Source organism: Notothenia rossii (assembly GCF_949606895.1).
Source record: "Notothenia rossii genome assembly, chromosome: 5".
In the NCBI taxonomy this organism is placed as follows: Eukaryota; Metazoa; Chordata; class Actinopteri; order Perciformes; family Nototheniidae; genus Notothenia; species Notothenia rossii.
This window is the reverse complement of record NC_136903.1, coordinates 27,717,539-27,740,406: the sequence shown is the minus strand read 5'-3', so window position 1 is coordinate 27,740,406 and position 22,868 is coordinate 27,717,539. Positions and strand designations below refer to the sequence as shown.

At 41.4% G+C, this 22,868-nt stretch overlaps 1 protein-coding gene across 1 annotated transcript in view; it reads right to left on the bottom strand.

Annotated features, from left to right (window-relative positions):
- The window catches only part of elmo3 (engulfment and cell motility 3), a 24,184-nt gene extending 1,316 nt beyond the window's left edge, over positions 1-22,868 (bottom strand). The window contains exons 1-20 of the mRNA XM_079682017.1: positions 22,604-22,868; positions 16,829-16,937; positions 13,989-14,029; positions 13,541-13,613; positions 11,988-12,038; positions 11,310-11,479; positions 10,814-10,913; positions 10,563-10,714; positions 9,766-9,844; positions 9,004-9,054; positions 8,765-8,887; positions 7,078-7,200; positions 6,895-6,999; positions 6,441-6,549; positions 6,176-6,312; positions 2,221-2,384; positions 1,163-1,275; positions 963-1,067; positions 782-861; positions 66-146 (exon numbers count right to left, since the gene is read on the bottom strand). Coding sequence (XP_079538143.1) covers positions 66-146; positions 782-861; positions 963-1,067; positions 1,163-1,275; positions 2,221-2,384; positions 6,176-6,312; positions 6,441-6,549; positions 6,895-6,999; positions 7,078-7,200; positions 8,765-8,887; positions 9,004-9,054; positions 9,766-9,844; positions 10,563-10,714; positions 10,814-10,913; positions 11,310-11,479; positions 11,988-12,038; positions 13,541-13,613; positions 13,989-14,029; positions 16,829-16,906 — 1,935 coding nt within the window. The 5' untranslated portion in view covers positions 16,907-16,937; positions 22,604-22,868. The remainder of the gene's footprint in view (positions 1-65; positions 147-781; positions 862-962; positions 1,068-1,162; positions 1,276-2,220; positions 2,385-6,175; positions 6,313-6,440; positions 6,550-6,894; positions 7,000-7,077; positions 7,201-8,764; positions 8,888-9,003; positions 9,055-9,765; positions 9,845-10,562; positions 10,715-10,813; positions 10,914-11,309; positions 11,480-11,987; positions 12,039-13,540; positions 13,614-13,988; positions 14,030-16,828; positions 16,938-22,603) is intronic.

Below are 22,868 nucleotides of genomic sequence, written 5' to 3'. Positions count from 1 at the left end.
CACTGTCGTCATGCACACAGAAACATTTAACTGTGATAAAGAGGAAGATACTCCACAACACTCACATCAGTTCTGGAGGGGGCGATGAAGTTAAGGCTGTCCTCTTCTACATCATATGTGAGGCTAAAGGCCAGGTCCAGCACCTCCTGCAGCGAGGGACACAAAGGGTGTTAATAGATTCAAGATTCAAAGTTTTTATTGGCATATGCTCATAGCTACAGCATAGAAATGGCAATGAAATGGTTCTGACCTGAGCCCCTCCAACAATGCAACATATGTAATAAAATACAAAAATACAAAATGTGCTAAAGTCTATATACACGTAAATTAAATATGATATGTACAAGAACAGAATATGAAATTAAATAATGTGCATTAACACAATTAAATACGGTTATATCAAGTTAAATAATGTTTAACAAATCAGTTAAATTAAACTCATAAAATGAATTAGAATGGTGATTTGATAATTGTATTACTGGGCTCTTTGAGCAATGGAAAAAGAGAAATCTCCAACGAGGCGTTCTGGGGCAGCATAGACAGGTATTTTCTGTGTTAGAGTTTTACTCCCTACAGGGTGTACTTTGAGGGTTTGTGACTCTGCAGACCGTTTACATGCATAAAAAGCAACATAACACACAAGGGGACGGGTAATAACCAGAAAAGCATGAAAAACATTTCCGTCAGATACAAATTTCCAAAGAAGAGTCTTAAAGATGAGGGGATCACTCTGCATCGATGATATACAGTACATCATACTGAGAGGAGGAGTGCTGCCCACCTTGTTCTGTTTGCTTTTGTTCTCCTTCATGTGAGGACAGTCTTTTCCCGTCAGCAAGCCTTTGATATCTGCCACTGGAACTGAAGGGAACAAATGGAAAGGGATGTGATGTGTGATTTGTCTTGATACAGAACATATGTGAATCTTAACATCTGCAACACCCAGCCCAGCTTCAACTCACTCTTCTCTTGCAGTGTTTCTATTGGTGGATTGTCCGTGTCCTCCTCCACATCCCCGTAGTGAAGCATTTTGTGATTGGGCGACAAGCGGCAGTACCACAGTTTATCTGAGGAAAAAGCAAACAGTCTAAGAGGTTAGAAGAAAAATACACATTGTACGCTGTTTGTAAGGGTGTGTGTGTGTGTGTGTGTGTCCTCTCACCCTGCCTGCGTCGGTTGCTGATCTTCCTGAACATGGTTCCTTGACACAGCCTGTTGAGTCTCTGCTGGCGGATCAGCTCCAGCAGTTCCGGCTTCAGGCGCTCTTTGAGCTCCCTGGATAGTCACACACACACACACACACACACACACACACACACACACACACACACACACACACACACACACACACACACACACACACACACACACACACACACACACACACACACACACACACACACACACACACACACACACACACACACACACACATTAGAGATGGCAGAATATATATATCATTTTTAATCGCAGATTGTTACAAAAAAAACCTCTCACAATACGTTTATTATGGTAAATAGAAGGTTGGCGTTATGATGTATGATAACCTAATCTCAGGTTGTTTTTTACTAAAGAAAGATCGGTCATATCTTAGATGCAATACAAATATGTCTTTCATAATAAAATCTAAGGTTCCCTGAATACCTGTATACCAAACGGATTATATTTGGCTATTTCAATAGTTTAAAGCATATTTTGATGATAATCGGGATATAATTGTGAATCCCAATTATTTTAGCCCTGACTTGAAAGGTCCCTTTCTCCCATGCCTAGTTAGCATTCACAACCTAACCAAAGGAAACCCAATCCAGACACATAACATAAAAAATAAAACACATCGCCAGAAAAATCATTTGTCTTCATTGTTAATTGATTAGGAAAGCCTAAGGGGATTTAAAGCATGGACAATAACTTCTGCCCCCCACATTCAGTGTGACAGCATCACTCTGCTACACGCAGTGTTTAGTGACAAACAGCAGCTTCCATAGGGGTGGAAACTCCCTGCAGTCATCAGCAGAGCAGCTGAGCTGGTTCAGACACTGTGTGGCTGGACTTTTCTACATATTAACAATCAATCGAAATCAGGATCTGAACCCTTTTTTTTTTAATGTTTGGAAAACCAATAGCTGCTGGATCTCCGGCCAAGCTTTTGGAACAGAGCATCCAAATATTGTGCCAACATGGGAATTGTTTCTAATGTTTAAAGATCCTGCTACTCACAGTACGGGGGGAGCGAGGGTCTCCTCTTGGTGCAGCCGCTCCGTCTGCCGCAGTTTGAGGATCTCGCTGTAGTTCAGGGCATTGACTTTGTTCTTGAAGAGCTCCAGGGAGGTGGGCTTACTGGAGAGGGTCCTGGTGATTTGCTCCCTCACCACCTGCATCACCTGGGGACAGAGAGAGATGATACACACTTACTGTTTCATGTAGGAACACCTGCGGACTGCCTCCAGTTTGTCTGGCAGGGATGAGCGATAAGGACGTGTTAAGTTGAGATGTGTTGAATTGTATTTATATTTGGGCTGTAACCCCAGCTTCTCTTTCCTACTAACATGTCTCCTGGATTCAGAGATGCTTTTGGGTTTTAGTGCCATTCAGAAGAGAGATTCAGTGAGATTGACATAACTTGTACACATAATCCAACGACAGCAGCAGAGAAGAACAATGTCAAAATGAAGACATCCTTTAGTTTGGACAATGATAAATATAACATGAAACATAAAACATTTTGGCCCAGTGAAACGTAAAATGATTATCCTAAATGTTATATTTTATTAGAGGGGAACAGATGGAAGGTCCCAGCCACAAATAAAATACTTTGGTTCTACTATCCTGATCTGAATGACATTCATGCTCAAAGAATTTGGTTCATGTTTTAAAAAAAAACATTTTAACAGATTCATTTAACCCTGCTTCCCAAATCGTTTTCTTTCTTTTAAAAGATACATTTAAGATATTTTATTACCTATCAAAGTCTTACTTTTAGTGGAATGGAATACATTCCTGACACAATTACCCTTTGGGTTGTCAATACAAAAGACCCTAACCAATGGCCTTTTAAAATGTTAATGACTTATTCAAACTCCTTTCCTAATGGAAAAGAATCCATTCAAATAGTTTCCCTCCTAAATCCTTCACCAGTTGAAGGTTAAAGATTCACACTGTCCAACCACCTATTGAGTAGCCTCCTCTCTCAGGGGCCAGCCATTGATCAGCACGCTCTTTATCAACCGAATTATCTGCCACACCCCCCCAACACATTCACCCAACAACGTTTAATTAAAACAATCAATAACTGGGATGTTATTTCCCTGGGGTTCATATATAATAATAGAATTCAAACAATCGAACATATATTTAGTTTGAAAACAATTTGTACCCACAGACTGAAAGGCTCTAGCACTGACTCAGCGTTTGCCATTCCCGTATGATTGTGTGTGTGTGTGTGTGTCTGTGTGTGTATTCTGCATGACTTGTTAAACTGAAGCTCAGTCAGAGAGACAGGGGGAGACCCCGAGGGCCGGTACCCTGAGATAAGAGCTGAGGGCAGTTGGTCAAAATCTGCACATGTGTAAAATCAATAACTGCCTTCAGTATACGTGCCTCAGCTGTAAATAGTGCAACATCTATCAAAAATCTATAAAGCTAGAAGCCTGTTTCAGTTGTATTCGTCCTGCTTTCATTTTCTCTCTCTCACACTCTGCTGACCTACATCATTCCTGCTCACACCCCATTTGACTGATTGGGAGCAATCGGTGAGGAAAGAGTCATTTGACCTATTTTTAGCACAGCTCCGTCGAGACCTCTCTGAAAATGTTCCATTATATAAAAAACTGAAATGTCATGACAGTCTGTTGGTGCCATGGAGAGTCTTTCCGTCTGGCAGCAGTGAGAGTACAGATGGTGGAATCTCACATTGTATTGTGTGAACACGCGACTACAGTCTCTCCCTGCTGAAGCCCCCCCGAGCCAGAGTAACCTCACTGACATGACACCAGCCAGCCACTTCACACTGTTGTGTCATGTTGACTCTTATGCTACAAATCAATGCCGTTGTGAAGACACATATTTCTAACAGTTTAGCTTTAAGTATGGATACAAATTGCCCTTAACTCTGCACCTGGAACATTTGATATCGACTGCCTAATAACAAACAAACAACAAACTGCTTGACACGCATACTGACTAAGAAACAAAACCAAAAACAACCTTACCTCCATTTTCCTTGCAGCAGTACTACTATGAGGTGAGCCCTTCGTCAACAATGGGAGGAGAGTGACGTGGACGACCCGCAGTGAAAGTGAGAGGCAGCGATCACTGCATGACAGGAGAGTGCAGGCCTGTGGCTGTTTTGTAAACAGACCCTCAGATACTCTCACACACACGCTGGTCCGGCCCCTCTGTCATTTAACTGAAGTGGCCAATGGGAGCGAAGGTGGCAGCTGTTCCCTAACACCCTGCAGCATGTGATAAATGTGTGTGTGTGTGGAGGGATACCGTTATGACAGAGGGTGTTTAGAGCAACCTGAAACACTTACACTTCTAATTCATTCTCTGAGTAAGAAATCCTAACATGATTTGTGTTTTCCCACCATCTTCCCCTCTCTTGTCTCCCCTGCTCCCCCTCATATTGTTTCCAGAGGTTTCCCCTCTGTCGTTGTGTAATTACTCCCCATTCCCGAGCGCTTTGTTTTCCCTGTTTCCTTCTCCCTCTGTTTCTGCCGCCCACCACCCTTCTCTTTGTCCACCTCATGCCCCTTTGTGCTTGCCCCAAAGCACCCTGGGTAGGGGTCCATGGTCCGAAACAAAAGCCTGGTCTGCCTGCCTGGCGCTCGGGACACTGGCCCGCTCCCGAGGGGTGAAAGGTCACCGAGTTTTATGACTACCGGGAGAGGGGCGTTGTTGGTTGTGTGTGATGGTTGGGACAAAAGCGAGGCCACTCTCCTTTTCAGTACCCTCCATATTTCTCCCAGACAAGACCCTGCTGCTGAAAGCTGGGCTCAGCCCATTACTCTATCATTACACTGAGGCTGGGGGCTCCATGTGTGTTCCTCATGCAGGATCACCTCTCCATGAGGGGCAGCTCTGGGACGGTTAGCATGAGAATAAAGCTATTCAAAGTCACAAACTTACACTAATCCACCATAAAACAACTCTTTAAAGGCTCTCGTAAAAGAGTGATGTTAAACTGGGAGTCTGGAGGATCTTGCCCTTTTGTTCAATGACTTTGAAAACTTCATGTCGTTTATTAACATAACTCACGGTGGGCTTGATTCATCTTGGTAAACCCAATTCTTTAACATATTATTATTCACTTGAATTTGATATAAAACAGAAAAGCCAGAAATCTCTGTATTCATATATTATCTAAATAGTTTTGATCACAGCTCTGATGTAATATAAGTGAAATTAAAGTTAGAGCTGCTGAGCTGTATCATGATTCATGACGCTAAAGTGCAAGACAACAATCCACACACCAAGGGTTTATTTACCAGATCTCATAATTAAAGAAGTGTATCTGTGATATGGCCTGGTCAACATAATGTCCCGGGAGCTGTTTGCAAGACCTGCTGGGGCCTGGAGTCTGAATACGCCTAGTCCTCTCTGTACACACACGAACAGTCGGAGCAGCTTTAAGCCATGCTGGAGCTGCGATTCCAGCGACTGTATCAGGGGGCTATGTTGCTGCATAACGTATGTTTAGAAAAGCACAGACAAATTGAGTTATCTGCCTTTGACTTCAGCATTCCTCCTTCCTCCTGTCTTTATTGGATTTTCTGAGTGGAAATGAAGACAAACATGCCAACAGTACAACTAGGATAAGGTTTACCCTTTCAGAGCATTTACAGCATGTACGAAGATCTGCCTCAAACTGTACATTTGTTGTACTATCATGTTTATATGTAGGGGTTACAGTCGAGTAGCACAACTCTGGATCAGATACCTATGATACCTCATTATGAACTGGAAGTATTGAGACAGACTAAGGCACCCCTCGTGTTTGTATATGGAAATGTGCAGCTTTACTTGCAGTTGGCTAGCTTAGCTTAGCGCTAAGACTGTAAACGAGGAGTGGGTATATTTAGATATTTTCATCCATCGCTGGACATATTTCCTGAAAAATTAAACTCTTCTTTTAAAGTGAATATACAGCTTGATAAGTTTGAAGCTAGCCTACCTTGTCGAAGTCCTCCTGTGTGGCTCTCATCTCCTTCCAGGTCTTGTTGAGCAGCTGAATGCAGACGCAGAAAAGCTCCTCCATCAGCCGATCCTGACTGAAGAAGATGGGGTGGTAGTCAGATCTCGTCTCTGAGGCTGTTAACAGAGGAGGGAATAGAAAAAATGGAAAGGAAAAGCAAAACAAATGGAGATGATCAGTTGCAGAGTGCGTTTTACCAGAGGTTCAACATGGTTCTTATGCCGCAGGTTGGAGGTGAACTCACGGGGTTCTCCGATGCGAAGGATTTCACACAGGATGAGTGTGAGCTGGATGCTGCTCCTGGCAAACGGACACTCGTGTTTGTCTTCCCTGCTGCTGTTCTCCAGGACAAACTGGGGGAAGGACACAATGGACATTCAGCTGGACAGGAAGTGACGCCTCTGTCATAGAGCTTACACAGACAACAAGAACATGACAGTATTGACTTTTTCAGCTGTTATAAAGCACTTGCACTTTTATCCTGTATTAGACAACCAAAACATGTATGAGATATTTAGATCAGGTCATCAAAATGGGATTTTCTTTATCATTTCTAATATGAAACGGCTCAGGTTAATGACATACTTGAGGACAATGCTCGCTACAACATTGCAAAAGTCTGAAAATGTGTTGAAAAATATTGAACAGAGCCATCAACTCTTTATATGGTGGAATAAAAGCAGATCCATCCTGCTCACCCTGCTGTAGGCGTCAGGGTAGCGTGAGGCAAAGTAAAACATGGTGTCCAGAGCCAGAAGACCAGGAGGCGTTCGCACCAAGTCCTGCCCGGGGTTACTATTGTTCTGAAGGGATCAAAGAGAATATTAATCGCAGAAGGAAACAGAAACATCAGGGAAAGACTTCTGACAGCGGCCACCTACAGAGAAGCCTAACTTCTTGAACTCTTTGGCGCAGAGCGAGCGGCGCCTCTCGTTGTTCAGACTGTTCTCGCTTTCCGTCTCAAACGCAGTCTGCCGCAAACCGTGAAGGACGTCTCTTTGCTCCTGCAGGACGGAGGCAGAAGAAAGGTGGATGTTTAGTGTTAACAGGTGTTTTCATACTTTGGTCATTTATTAAGATGAAAGATAAAAACATTTGCTCAGAAAAAAACAACAAACTGGCTTTACACCAAGGAACAGCTGAGCACAACAAAATCTGTGATCAGTGAGAAGTTATTGTGTTTTAGATATGTACAATTTAAAAGTAGAGTTGTTTTGAAGTTGAGTTTTATGAGGTACTTATCATATTAATGTATCTTCTTCAGTAAATGGTGATGGGCACATCTCTAGTTTGGATAAGCTAACCAAAAGAACGCAGTATAGTGGTTTGAACAGAGAATAGATAATGACTTCAGTTTCCTGTCAGAATGGGCTGTCAAACCGCAAGCTAAAGTGTGATCTAAATAGAGCACTCACTTAAACCGATATTGATCTTTTAGGTGCGCCTCATTACGTTTAAGTTCTATACTTTGCAGCTGTCCCCCTTCACAGCAGTTCATTGCTTTGTGCTCCTGTCTGTTTCTTCAGACTGGGAGCGTATTGACCTCCATCCACAGTAGGACATACATTGACTATGGATCAGCGTAAGAAAACGTTTTTAGAGAGTACTTGTCCACGGACAAGTGAGTTTGGCAATTGGCTTGTCCGAATACATTTTTCACTGAAAGATTAGGGCCACTGGAATATTCTTCTTCGCCATCGTATTTTACATTTTCCCACGGTTTTACGACACCGCTAACGTAAGTGAGTAAGTAAGATTTTACTGCATCAGACATTCTTCTTATTATACATCCATGGTTGGGTATCGTTTGGATTTGAATGATTCCGGTTATGCTTTTCGATTTCGGTTCTTGATTCCGGTTCTTTGAGAAGGTAAAAATAAGTCCCATGCCAATTTCACTGGGAGAAAAATATATATATGAAAACATTAAGTCAAATCTGTATTCCTATTTACAAATCACTTCATACTGTTTAATTTCTTACGGTTATTGAATAAAATTATATAAAAATAATCTCTGCATTGTTTAGTTAGTTCTAAGTGGTGCAGTTTGAGAATGTACAGTTGGCCCAGTCTCCTCTGATGTTACACTGCAACCTGCCTGTGAGACAGAGTCCAACCACACAGTCTGTTCAACACATGTCATGCAATACACATGCTGCAGCTGCCCGGCTGCTCACTGTTTGTAAAAGTAAATAAATAGTAGTTTCATTTCAATAATGTACTTTCTATACCCTGCTTCATAAACAATACTGACATCCCTGGTGGTCAATATTAACAACATAGGAGCTAAAACGAGAAAGAGAGAGAGAAAGAGAGAGAGGGAGAGACGCTGAGCTGCACCGATCAGCTGATCCGGAGCATAGAGAGAGAGAGCTGCGGCCCGCGGGGACACGGACAATTTGCGAATGAGTTCTGCCTTTTGTAAGCTGAATTTATCAATAATTTGTCAATAAATATGGGCGCAAAACGTCACTTGTCCATCGGACAAGTCAATGGAATGTACTTGTCCGATATTGTAAATAACACGTCCCGGACGATCGGACGTGTGCCTTGTGTGTTGTAGCTCACCTGGTTGTAGCTGTCCAGAGGCGTCCTCATGCGAGGCTCCAGGTGGTTCAAGGTAACGGACTGTAGGACATAGAGGTAGTGGGCCATCTTGTCCTGGACCGACCCAGAACTGTGGATGATATTCTGTAACAAATAACAAAACATTGTTGCTTTATTTCCATTCCTCTGCACAATTATGAGATCATTTTATCACTGGGACACAGAAAACAATATGAAATGTCAAGAGTGAGATGATTTACTTTATAAATGTACTGTCGGAGATTCTTCTTATTCAGGAACGCAAACATATCCTGCAAAACAGAAAAATGTGTTAGTGTGGTGCAATAACATGTTTCTAACATGTGGAGGCGACAGAGAGTCAGTTACAGATTAGTGGGCGGGACATTGATATTAGTGAGTGTAAAGACTTTGACCTTTATGACACAATCATCACTTGCTGGTACATGCATCTCTAGCCCAGCCTAGTTTGGTTCAGGGATACATTTGCTGATAAGAAGGGTGGATTTGTTGACTTACTGTAAAAGTGAGGAAGTGAGTGTGTGTGTGAGTAACAAAGAGAGTCTGAGAGAAAGGGAGACAGGGGCTGAATGAGGGAACTGTTCCCGTACAATGAGAGAGGAACAGAGGGAGAGAAAGGCTGGACTGTGATGAGCGGGCAGAACGAGATAAATGGCTAATTTCCAGACTGTCTGTAAGAAACTGCGCGTGCACAGTAATGGCCTGATGACGCAAATAAACACCCTTCACTCCCGGTCACATGCATGCCCATAAGCCTGGGATATTGAAGCTTAGAATTGTAAAACATTGAGATGATTCATTAGGAAAAACAACGGCTTAGTTAAAGTATGCACAGTGCATAGCGATTAACAGCTGCAGGTTACACTATCTGGAAGGAAGGCCCTGAAACTAACTGAATACCAACTTGTGTGCATGCCTGAAAGTTGGATGAGAAGAGGAAGTGATTGAAACATTAGAGATTAAGAGAAACACTGCAGCAGCACCTGTCTGTCCGAGTCTCCGGCAGTTTGGAGTAGTGCCATAAGTAGAGCCATGGCTTTGGTCTGTATCTGCGGATTGGTCCTGGAATCAATCAGAGAGGACACAGGAAGTGAGACAAGCACATCATTTCAATGTTCTACTACGGCTTCATAAAGAGGCTTTTAGGAGTGGAAGATTCAATTCTGTGAACTGACAACTGTGAAATGTTGGTGTAATAAATGGTAGAGACAGTGGAATTCTCAGCATTAGTCTTTTTACATATTTAAAAACTTCCTGTTTCAGAGACAATGCTGACACTTATCACCGCCCCACCCTACCCCCCCACAGATGTGTCACTTTCAGAGTTAGTTTTCTCTTTCGTTTTACAGCACATCCTGAACACTGTGTGGGATTTGTTTATGTTATCAGTCTTTATTTTCTTCCACTATCTGCCACTGAGGAACCTCTGAAAGTGGTTTGGATTAGATTAGATTTGCTTTGCTCTGGAGGAACAAGGTGGTCTCTGTGCAATAAAGCAATACAGACAATATTTTGTTAAATGCATTGTTACATGTTAGTTTCTAAAACAGGTCTGTTCGAGTAAGAGAGGGAAAAGTCGGGATAGGAAGTACTTTTGACCCCTGGCCGTATTTTGCATTGTAGCCGGTGGGATTTAGTAACACCAATGACATTTCTGGTCAGTGTTAAAACTGGTGGAATAATCAAGGTTGAAACACAAAGAAAATCATATATCAGGCAGGTGTGGCAGCTCATTTATGATTGGCTTCTAAGAGTCAGTCCATATCTATCAGTTACTTACACCTGGAGGTGAGCGATGAGCCGCTCCATGGTGACTTCCTGTTTGACCTGCAGGAAGAGGCTGTGGCTGCTCAGCACCATGCTCTCCAGGATGTCCAGGGACACCTGCTGCATCGATACGTCGGTCGACTTGGCGTTGACAAAGCTGGCAATCTGGAAGGAAAGGAAGGGACAGAAGGAAGAAGAGTAAGAGAGAGTGTGACCACAGTCAGAGAAAAAGACATCCGACAAAACAACAGAGAAAGACCGTACCTTCTTGATGAAGACACAGGAGAGGTTCTCCCATGAAACTATCCCATGATCCATCAGTTCCATGAAGCCTGTCAGAGTGTGGGTCATGATCGCGTTACTCCTGAATGACACACACACACATACAATGAAATGATAAGTACATTGAAGGACATTAATACAGGTATTTCTTTTACTTGCACATTTGCATTGACAAATAGCATTTGAACAGACTTTGCTCATGCTCAAAATAAACTAAATATTAGATTTTAAACAAAATTGGAAAAGAAAAAATTTAAGAAATGTGTCAACAACTTTCAGCAGAAGATGTGTGGCCTTAAATACAAATATTCAGCAGTTTTTTTTTTTTTCTTTACATGTTTAGCTCAGCAGGATATGTTGCTCTATTTGTTGGAACCACTTAACCCCATGGCACCACTGGTATCTATTTGGGGAACAGTTTTGACCTCATCATTTCAAAAAGTACACATGCAGAGACAGACACACATTGAGCGCTCACTCATTAGAGTCCTCTACTATCTTGACCAATAAGAGGTGTCCGTCTCGGCTGATGAACTCTTGAGCAAAGGTCACGTCTGTGGAAACGCTCGCCAGTTCCTTCAGCGAATCACAGCGCACGCCTGAGTCCGAGCTCTGGATGCCTTTGTACAAGTCTTCTGCACATCGGCCCTGCAAGCAAAACACACATGATCACACACACATGATCTCACACACACATGATCACACACACATGATCTCACACACACATGATCTCACACACACATTCACACACACACACACACACACACACACACACACACACACACACACACACACACACACACACACACACACACACACACACACACACACACACACACACACACACACACACACACACACACACACACACACACACACACACACACACACACACACACACACACACACACACACACACACACACACACACACACACACACACACACACACACACACACACACACACACACACACACACACATCTCTCTAGTGACCGATCAGTGCTGACTTATCCTATTGTCTGTATATTCATCTGATTCTGTACATTTCCGGCACGCATAACGTAAATAAAAGTGTGACGGGCCAGGGAGAGACAGAGGCTGGAGGAATGAGAGAAGAATGAGGTGAAAGAGTAGCGTGGTCGATGCAGACTCACCGGTGCCTTTGTCAGACGCAGAATGCAGCCATTCTTTATGTCCAAACGATTCTACAACACACAAACAAACATACAGGGGGATTCAAAAACTGTTGAAAACTAAAACAGACCGACATAAACAGGAACGCAGAGGAAGTCAAACACACATTTATACAAATGAGTAAACCCCAGTCACACAGACACATATTCAGTAAGAAGACCAATACACACTGTAACCCATACACAAACTCACGCTTATAAATATAGTCATCTATAAAGTGCAGAAAAAGCTTGGACTGAATTAGCACAGACACTCTAATGACTGGAAGTAGAAGAGAGTTAAATGTTGAGGGTAAAACTGTGTTGTCTGTGAGATGCACGAGGTTAACAAGTTCTGCATCTCTGCGACCAAAAACGGTTTTCTCTGAGAAGAAGCTGCACTGGACTCCCAGAACATCAGCAAAAGACTAATGTGATGTACCTGCCCCAACTCAACCAGCTGATCCAGTATTCTTTCTTTTAACAATGCATAAAATGTACTTTTACATAATTGCTAAGGTTTGTTTAACACAGACAAATACCAATTGCTACATAACAAAAATAAATAAAGCTGATGTATTGAATTTAGAAGTTCTTGCTAAAGCGAGTTTCACCCATTACAAAAGACAGTTGGATAAAGAAAACGGTGTGCATGTGAATACTACATGTATGCATCATTTATGAATTGTCACTGTAAGCTACTTTGTTCACTTGAGCTGCACGACTAATCCCTTCTGTCAGCAACATTGTAGAAGATGGTATGTTTACAGTCTAAGCTTGTGCTCCCAATTGCACTTTTGTACACTCCGAAATAAGATATACAATTACTAAGGAAGGAAATAATGTTGTTATCACACTGCACACATTCAAGCTTATGTTTACTCGGCCTAGGAATTCATCTGCTATTGGACTTAAACATCTGTATTTGAATAACAACCAACTCTGAAAGGTATCATGCTTTGTACCAATTGTTAGGATTACACACACAAGCCTGCTGTGTGTTTCACAAACACTCCAGTGTTACAATAATTGAAGCATCTTTCCATGCATATCTCTGATGACATCGTAATGGATTCTGCAGCCCTACTTCAGGACAGAGAGGGGGAGGGCACTTCATTGGCAACCTTTTCAAAAGGTCACTACACAACAAGAAGCTGAGTGTACTTACAGCTACCTTACTCTTTTGTTTTTCATTCTCTCTGTCCTATGTTTTTTTAGTCTGTCTCACACTCATTTTAATAGCATTGATGACATTGAGGGGGCTGGGCTTCATTTGATGTAAACTAAATACATGTAGCGTTTACTAAAGTAATAACATGTACTTGTGTACTTAAGGGAAATACTCACAAAAGCGGACAGAGGTGACGACACAGTTCTCCGATTCATTTATGTGCTTTGATGTCTTAAACAGAGATGAACTGTCTTCTTGTTTTAAAAATAGAAAAATCTGAAGTGCTTAAACACTGACCCACCAATTCCCTTATTTCGACATTATGGTATACTGTATGTATGACTTGTACATAGATGGGACTCACCGATTCAGTGATGTACGTCTGCACTCCATCAGCATACTGCAGAGCGTAGTTGTCTGGACCTGGGAGATTCCAGCTACACACACACACACACACACACACACACACACACACACACACACACACACACACACACACACACACACACACACACACACACACACACACACACACACACACACACACACACACACACACACACACACACACACACACACACACACACACACACACACACACACACACACACACACACACACACACACACACACACACACACACACACACACACACACACACACACACACACACACACACACACACACACACACACACACACACACACACACACACACACACACACACACACACACACACTGATGTCAAACATTTCCACAGGACAGGGTACAGGCAGCAAAACAAATCTGATCCATTATCATTATTAACTTACCCATCACAAACTTCCTTTATCACAGCAGACAGAGGCTTTTTCTGTGGAAAGGCATAACAGACACAAGCTGTTAGATACATACAAATGCATTAAAACAACATAAAAAAACACACACCTGCTGCACACATGAGAATCATAACAACAGGACTAAGACTCAACGTATTTTCCCTGACAGGGAGCTGAACACATGCTTCAGTAATGACATGCTGTTATGGGAACGCGGTACCACAACTATTCAAGCTGGCTGCAAACTGTGTTTGCCGAGAAGAGGATATCCATCTCCTCAACGCGTTATGAACAATGTTACCCTGGGTGCCCAGATCTGTCTTTGTACGTAAATAAAGCCAGACTACTTCCATGTCTGACTCTCAGCTATCCTGCTATTAGTGGTCAGCCCCGCGGTCAACCAATCAAAATGTCTTCGGGTTCTGTGGTAGACCCAGTGGCTGCTCTGTTATAAGTGATCGGATGTGTTTAGTGGAGACAACTGGGCCAATGAGAAGTTTTTGGGGGATACTTCTTGGCAGACAGCATTGGTTATGATGCAATATTAAAGAAGAAAATGTGTATTTACATCACAATCTAAAACTCCTATGTTTTTAACTATTTCGTCTTCTTGCACATGACAATATAAGTTAAGCTTGAAAAAGTGTGTCCATCTGGTGTCTGCGTTAATTTTAGTTGTGTTGCATTTTCTCTGTTGAATTTACCAGAAAGTCTCGTGAGCAGCCTATCTGTTAAATCCATTCTCTGTCTGTTAAAACCTTCTCAGGAGATGTACAGTATGTGATGGGAGACAGTTCAAACCTATACTCATGCAAAGAGTCTTGCGCAAAAAAAAAAGTACAACTTCCCCATAGTTTCTTGGAAAAACATGGGAAACTTCCCCAAAATCACATTGAGTCAAAGCTGAAGAACAACACGCATATGGGTATAAAAGTGCTTAATATCTTAAATAAACATGACACAATAAGATATCCTATGTGCACAAATATATAAATGAATCAACAATTTGTGAAATAAATGAAAAAGTTATCATCTAACAGCCTTAGCCTAGCTATCTACCTAGCTGGCTAACTAGCTAAACCGACATCTGTTCTTGGATTATTACTCAGCTTTTAAATTGTTAGCAGTGTTTGCTACCTCCTGTTGAATAGATCAACAGAGAAAGATTCCATGTCTTCTTTTTTTTCATAGAGTTGTGCATCTTTCTCTAAGGAACATCATTACAATAAAAACACTGCCGAGGTACATAGCATGTGAAGTTTGGAAAACAGGGTAAAAAAAAAAAAAAGTTAGTTTCTGTGTCTTTATTTATTTACAGCAGCACCCATAATTTCATTTAGAATGATTATAATGTTTTTGCTCTAGTTAAAAGAAGCCAACTTGTTAAATCTGGTAGCAGTTGTTGCGCTAGCTTGCTAAAGAAAAAATGCTGAAACCCATGTAAAAGATGTTAATGATGCCACAGAGTGTCATGTACCAGACAGACTATTTTAAATATCTCAAGCAGCAGCAGCTGTATCAAACCACACTGGTAAGGAAGTGGAATAATAACCACACACACACACACACACACACACACACACACACACACACACACACACACACACACACACACACACACACACACACACACACACACACACACACACACACACACACACACACACACACACACACACACACACACACACACACACACACACACACACACACACACACACACACACACACACACACACACACACACACACACACACACACACACACACACACACACACACACACACACACACACACACACACACACACACACACACACACACACACACACACACACACACACACACACACACACACACACACACACTTCTTGTTTTGTTATCAATAATAGAATAAATGAAGGAGATAGTGAAAGATACATCTATAATGACAACTGAGCTAATAGCCCCTTTGGTATCCAGGACATGATTACCTTAATTATATTTTTATATACTGATAATGCGAACCCAAATGTTATTGTAAAATTATTTCTAGTATCTGAAACCTTGTTTAATATGCTGCTTCCTTTCGTGGCTAGGAAATTAATTTAAAATCTCCAAGAATGTCAAAGGCTGCTGAACTAAAATATCGTCCTGCAAAAAAACTGCTTTCCCTTTGTAAATTACTTTATGATGTGTTTCTTTTGAATACTTTGTTTATAGAGCAAGAGTCAGCCTTTTGCTATGAATTCAGCATCAGGTAGAGGAAGTCAAAGCAGTGGGTATTGTTGCTTCCCAAATGTTTAACCACCTATGTTAAGCTCCTCCAATACATAGTTAGGGTTAGATTTAGTTTATGAGTGCTCGCTAGGAAAGCTGTCTTGTGGTCAGAGATCAACTTGAACAGCAGCACAAATATTTTAAAGATAGGGTGTGTAGCCATACACTGATGTTCTTAAACAAACTGAATTGTTTTGGGATACAGTTGTGGCCCATAGTGCAAACAGAAACATCTAACATCTGAACATCACCTGAAGGTGAGGGTGAAGGTCATTTTAGCTGTCTGGCAGTCACCATGATAAGCAAATGAAGCGGTTTACCAAGGTGAAGCGCTACTTAAAAAGGATGAGGGCTAAAGGCTTAGATCTAAGGGAAGGACATTCCCATGGAAGTTCACTGTTGGAGAATACAGCAGACAGCTAGGCCTGAAAACAGGCAGACACCAGAGACTCTACAACAAAGACAACATCATTTTTGAAATACTACCAACCAGAGTAACAAATGAAAAAACCCATCCAACTTTAACACAGGCATTAGTGATTTAAAGCAGGTTTATTGAAATTGTGAGTGCATTACCTGGTCCAGTTGTATGAGCTGGGGGTAGGCCCCAGGCATCTGGATGGCAATCTTCACTATGTCCTTCTGTTGAGGCATGTTGGCAAGTCTGTAGTCCACCACTCACTGGCTGTAGATAATACATGAGGAAAGTGTCAATACAAAGTAGATTCTGTATACTCATTGATTAAAATGTCATAACCTTAAATAACTGGAACCTGATAAAAACATTATATTGACTTCATCATCACCAAAAAGACAACTGTGAGAAAAAGTAGGTAATCTACAACCAAAATGAGATTGCGATTGTATTTGATAAGCCTACAAATCCAAAACAGAAAGAATATTATATGTGTATCTACACAAGTGTGGGCCTGATCTTGATTTGAGCAAGGAAGAACTGTTCAACATTTAAATGTTGGCAACAGAGACACTTCACATGGGCAGTTGCTGTTGTTTAAACACTAGTTCAGTCATTTTTAAACTTGATAAAGTGAAGGCTAACCAACCCTGTTGCAGTCTGGACTGGTGAGCAGTCATTTAATGAAGGTCTCATGGAGGTCAATGCCACTATCGTTTTCAATATGAAGTTGTAGAACACCATGTTCCTCTTTCACCGTGTGTTTATGGTGCGTTGCGTACAGCTGAGTGGGTTAAATGCTGTCTGAACACGCACTACGGATTGTTCACTCTTTCTTCCCCCCTTTTCCAACTTACACACGCCGTACACACTTCCTATCCAGCCTTCAGACAGCATTCCCAGAGGATACAGAAGAAGCAGTTGTGTTTCCAACCCTCCCCTTTTTCTTGTCCTTCTCCGTCTCTCCCTCGCTCTCAGCACATGGAAACAATACAGCTGGATCTAAATTCTTCTGTACATTCATGAGCTCTTGGTGAAAGAAAATAGGTTGAGCGTGTGCCTGCTTGTGTTTGGTGTGATTAATAACCCCCAGCCTCTGCTTGATCTCTTGGATAGTTTACATACCTTCACCACCAGTCTAAAAAAAAAACTCAGTTTATGGTGGGGTTCAAAGCGATACTTCTGTCAAAACACCAACATGCCTTTACCGTCTCCCCACCTCCCTCAGCCTGAGGCAGCATCTTTCCTGATAATGAAGGCCTACGAAACAGGAATGAAAGGGAGGAATATCTTTCTACAGCAGAACCGATTGTTTTTCCATGCTTTAGTAAAATTCTCAATCACTCTAGGTGTTTTTGTGGTAGTGGTGCAGAAGGTCCAGATTTGTTCTCTAGCAGCTTATGAGTCAGCAAATTCAAGGCCAAACTCGGGGTAATGGCATGTCATGTCTTTGCATAAACAAAGAGTGCCTGTGTGTTTTAAGCTGAGTATCCGTCTGAGCTGCATAATGATGAATGTGAAATTGAGCCCATGTGTTTTTCCGCTGAACACAAATTATTGCTTTGGTTTGCACTACAAAGATCAAAGGATAGGTAGCTTTGTTTTGGTGAGTATTGATAGTGAAATATAGAATGTAAAAATCTGGCTTCTACTGTACTTGGACAACAAGGTGTTGTATTTGGTTACCCATTAGGAAGAACATGATTTGGCCGTTCTTTTTTAAAGTTATTTAAACCAGTTGTGGAAAAGGCAGGCAATATGAAAACTGAAGCTATCGGTCTGCCACAACTTTGTTCCAGACTGAAATATCTCAATACCTACTACAAATACTAGTACAACATTTTGTACATTCATAGTTTGCAGACAATTATTCCTGATAACTTTGAAAGAAACGCAACACAACAAAAGACTTCATAACAATGTTATTGTGAGCATGTTAGCATGCTGACGCTAGCAAGTTTGTAGGTACTTGAAGTGATGCTAGCAAGGCGCTCTTAGCCTTGTTTTCCTAAACTCTAACTTTCATTGATGATTAATCATGAATATCTAATGGTTATTAAAAACGATTGTGCAGTAATATTCTGTTCATGTAGTTTTGATACTTTCAGATTATGTTTAAATGTTTACAATAAATCTACCATTTAACCAAGCAGGAACAGAAATATTCAATGTTAAATTTAAAGGTCAGCTATTATGGAAAATCCACATTTCTTCTATTCATAAATATCTGCCCCCTCTCTGTTTAGAGATTTGCAAAGTTCTCTCTCTTTTTGTCCTTATTCATTTATATAAAAACCTGTCTGAAAATGAGCTGATCAGATTTTGGCCACCAATGTTTTTTTGGGTTGTGCAACCATGAGCCAATCCCCAACCAAGGTAACACCCGCCCACCTTATCACCTGATTCTCCTCCTAGAGCACCATTAGAGGTTTCTCAATACTCTAATTCCCCCTCCTCGACTCCTCGGTCCTCCGGTAGTGACCCGGAAATGGATTTCAGCGCGCCATGTTGAAGACATGTCATTTCTCTAAATGCACATCGAGGACCGAGCATCGAGGAGGCTCTCTGGAGGAGCTGTAACCGAGGAGACACTGATGGGTCCTCCACGGCTCCTCCGCGGATGCATTCTTTGGGTCTAAGCGTCTTTGGATCTAGAAAAGCGCTATATAAATCCCATTTATTATTATTATTCCGGGAACGGTGGAAGCGTTACGCACGGCCGGACTTATCTCAGCCAATGACAGCTCTGCATGCATCCCTTGGATATCATTTTAGTAACTGCTTTCATCGCAACGCGATGTTTACAGTGAGAACAGCTGTGAGGACCGTGCAGAAAGCAGAGCAGTGTGTAAAATATATATCACTCAGTATAACAGGCCTACATTACTTTCTGTATTTGTATGCTGTAGTTTAGTAGATATCCACAAACAAAGAGTCGATATTTTTCTAAAACCATTTAGTGCTTCACATAATAAAATACACAACGGCTGTATCCTCATTATGCTTTAGGAGCTGTAGGTGTGTGTGGTACAGTGTGTAGGTGTGTGTGTTGTACAGTCTGTGTTGTACAGTGCGTAGATGCGGCGGACAGACGGGTCTCAGTTGGTTTGGTGTCCTCTGCTTACTTTTAGTACTTGTAAATACAACTTTTGGCACGTAATTTCAATTCCCCATTTCAGCGACCATAGGGGGGATATCCAGTCTGATTGTGTTAAGTATGAGAGCACTCTCATAATAACGTGTTTGATTCTGAAATTGTATATATTTATATAAATATATGTGTGTGTGTATATGTCCGCATCTGTAGGCTGTTATTGTCCCATTATACCACACTGTCAATTAATTAAAAGTAAATATATAAGTCATCATGAACACATCTGTCCGTCAGACAGAGGGCTGCTGTGCCTCCTGTCATCATTAATAGACGTCTCTTTAAAATGACGGCTCAGAGGAGAGGAGTTCTCATTTCTCTAACCGCCTGCTGCTTCCCCTCCTCTCTCCTCGGTTCCCCTCCTCAGTCCTCCGCTCGCATCTCCTGTGGGCCGGACTAAGTATCGAGGATAGGAGTCAAGGAAAGTCGAGTCGAGGAGGGGAAATTAGAGTATTGAGAAACCTCTATTGTGTTTTTTTAAACTGAACATCTAGCAGAGGGGCCCAAAGTTTGGAAGTTTTGCATTTAAAGCTACAGACACAGAATCAGCACTTTTGGAACAGGGCTGAAAAAGAGGGGTGTTACCATGCTGTTTGGTATTTTGAGCCAAACACTTCAGAAACATGTTTTGTATATCTGAGACCTATAATATATTGTTGAGTATAACAGGGGACTTTTAAAATATATAATGTATTGTCTCATATAATAAAATAATTAATATTAATCAGCTTTTCATTGATCTTCTGCCTTTAAACTTGTTGTCAGACTCTCTGAGTAAACACACTTCCTGGTGCACTCTCATTGACTAACATATTATATTACACAAGAATGAAAAGAGCAGATGCAGGTCTAATGTAGTCAGCTGAAAAAATGTGTTCTAACAGCTTGGGGTTTCCTGTGCTGACAGTAAAGCACATTTAGTCCACATTCATCATCACCTGTCCGTACACGCTCAGGTCTTCTGTAATACTGGATACTGCCAAGCCTGCATTGACCCCCCCACCCTTCATTTTAACAAGACGAAGCATACAACTAAGCTAGTGCTTTGAGCGTCAGCTGTTTTCCTCAACTACAAAACAAAAAGCTTAGATAGAGTTGTAACCTGAATTCTTACACATCAAATGTATTTCTTATTGTTGTGCATAGATTGCATTCGTACCCGCTGAAAATCTTGACTGAGTTATTGTAAATGTGTATGATTTACAGATTGAATGGACATTGAAATGTAAAGTTTCCCTTCTTAACTCAACAGAAAAGAGGTTAGGTTTTCCTCCTCTCAATAGAGGTTATTGCTGATGACAGTGTGTCCTGTCGATGCATGTTTGTGATTTCCCCTCAATTAAGTACATGAAAGCTGCACCTTAAATGTTTGTCTGTTTGCTAAGCTAAATGCTACTAATCTTAATACATTTATTGGCAAAAATGTTGATGTAGTTACTGGTTTAAATCAAGGTCAAATTAATACTGGTCCAATTAACATTTAAAAGTAAATATTTGCTTGCTTTGTTAGTTATCTATGACAGATATTGTTATATATTTGGTGAGGTTGATGACAAAGCAATGTATTTTCACGCCACCTTGGACTTTGATGGGGACTTTTCTGAATGTTATGACAGTTAAAAGAATAAAAATAAGTATTAATATATCAACAAAACAGAAACCACACATCTAAATATCATAATTACAAAAATCCTTAGTCACCGCATTATAAAGGTTTAACAGAAGAAAATACATTCTGTTTGTCTAGCATGTAAGATTTGTATATTCAAAAGTACAAACATATAGATTACTATCAGGACAGTTGTCAACAGACTGATGACAAATAATTGTTACGACAGTAACGGGCAGTCAGGATAGCTACAGTACAGAGAAAACCAATGGAGGCTTAAACGCATAGCACACATATGGTGCTGTAAAACAATATAGTGTTCCCCCTTAACAACATCATTTCCTATGGTGTAAAATCTAGACTTTACACAGGTGTACAGAATAACAAGGTCCAGCTGGCAGTGCTTTTTTTTCCTGTTTTCAATGAGCACTTTAATTCATTAAGCTTAAAACCACCAGCACAGCCAGACCTTTTGTTAGCCTGCTGACTCACTGGTGTGTCTCAGATCCCCTGGACTGACAGACCCCCTCTCCTTTCTCTCTCTCTCTCTGCGTGCGTGTGTGTGTGTGTGTGTGTGTGTGTGTGTGTGTGTGTGTGTGTGTGTGTTAGCCCTGTCAGGTTAGGAATTTCAGGCAGCTGAGAGCTTCCCCCCCTTCGCGCGCGCACACACACACACACACACACACACACACACACACACACACACACACACACACACACACACACACACACACACACACACACACACACACACACACACACACACACACACACACACACACACACACACACACACACACACACACACACACACACACACACACACACACACACACACACACACACACACACACACACACACACACACACACACACACACTACAGTGGTGAATAACGTTATTACAGTTCTGCTTTAGACTAAATAATAGAATAAAATGTAACCTGAGTTAAGTGGAACTTCTTTAGTTAAAAATAAATTAATGTGCTGCTTAAGCGAATCAACAAACGTTGTCAAAGCTTATTTTTAAGAAGTAAAACATATGCATATAAATCAAAAGATCCGCACCTGAACTGGCAGTACTTTAAAAATGACATGACAAGCATGGTGGAAAGATACAGTCAAAGGTGGTAACTAAGTTAGTCAGCTGCAGAGCTTTCCTCCTGCCTGGGTCCTACCTGGTTTGAAAAGACAAGTCGAGGCTACTGTCCCACAGGAGCTGCCGCAGTCCGAGCGAGAAACATTTGCAACTGTCCTTTTCTTCCCCTCAGAGGAGCACCCCGTATGTGGAAGTGACTTTTCTTAGAGTTACTTGTGAACTGCTAAGAAAAAAGGAGGAAACTCCTTGCAATAAGTTTTCAGGAATGATTAGTTGACTTAAAAAGTTCCGGGTTGGTTGGAGTCGTTCAGTCGAGGGTGTGAGGCAAGCTAGCATGATTTAGA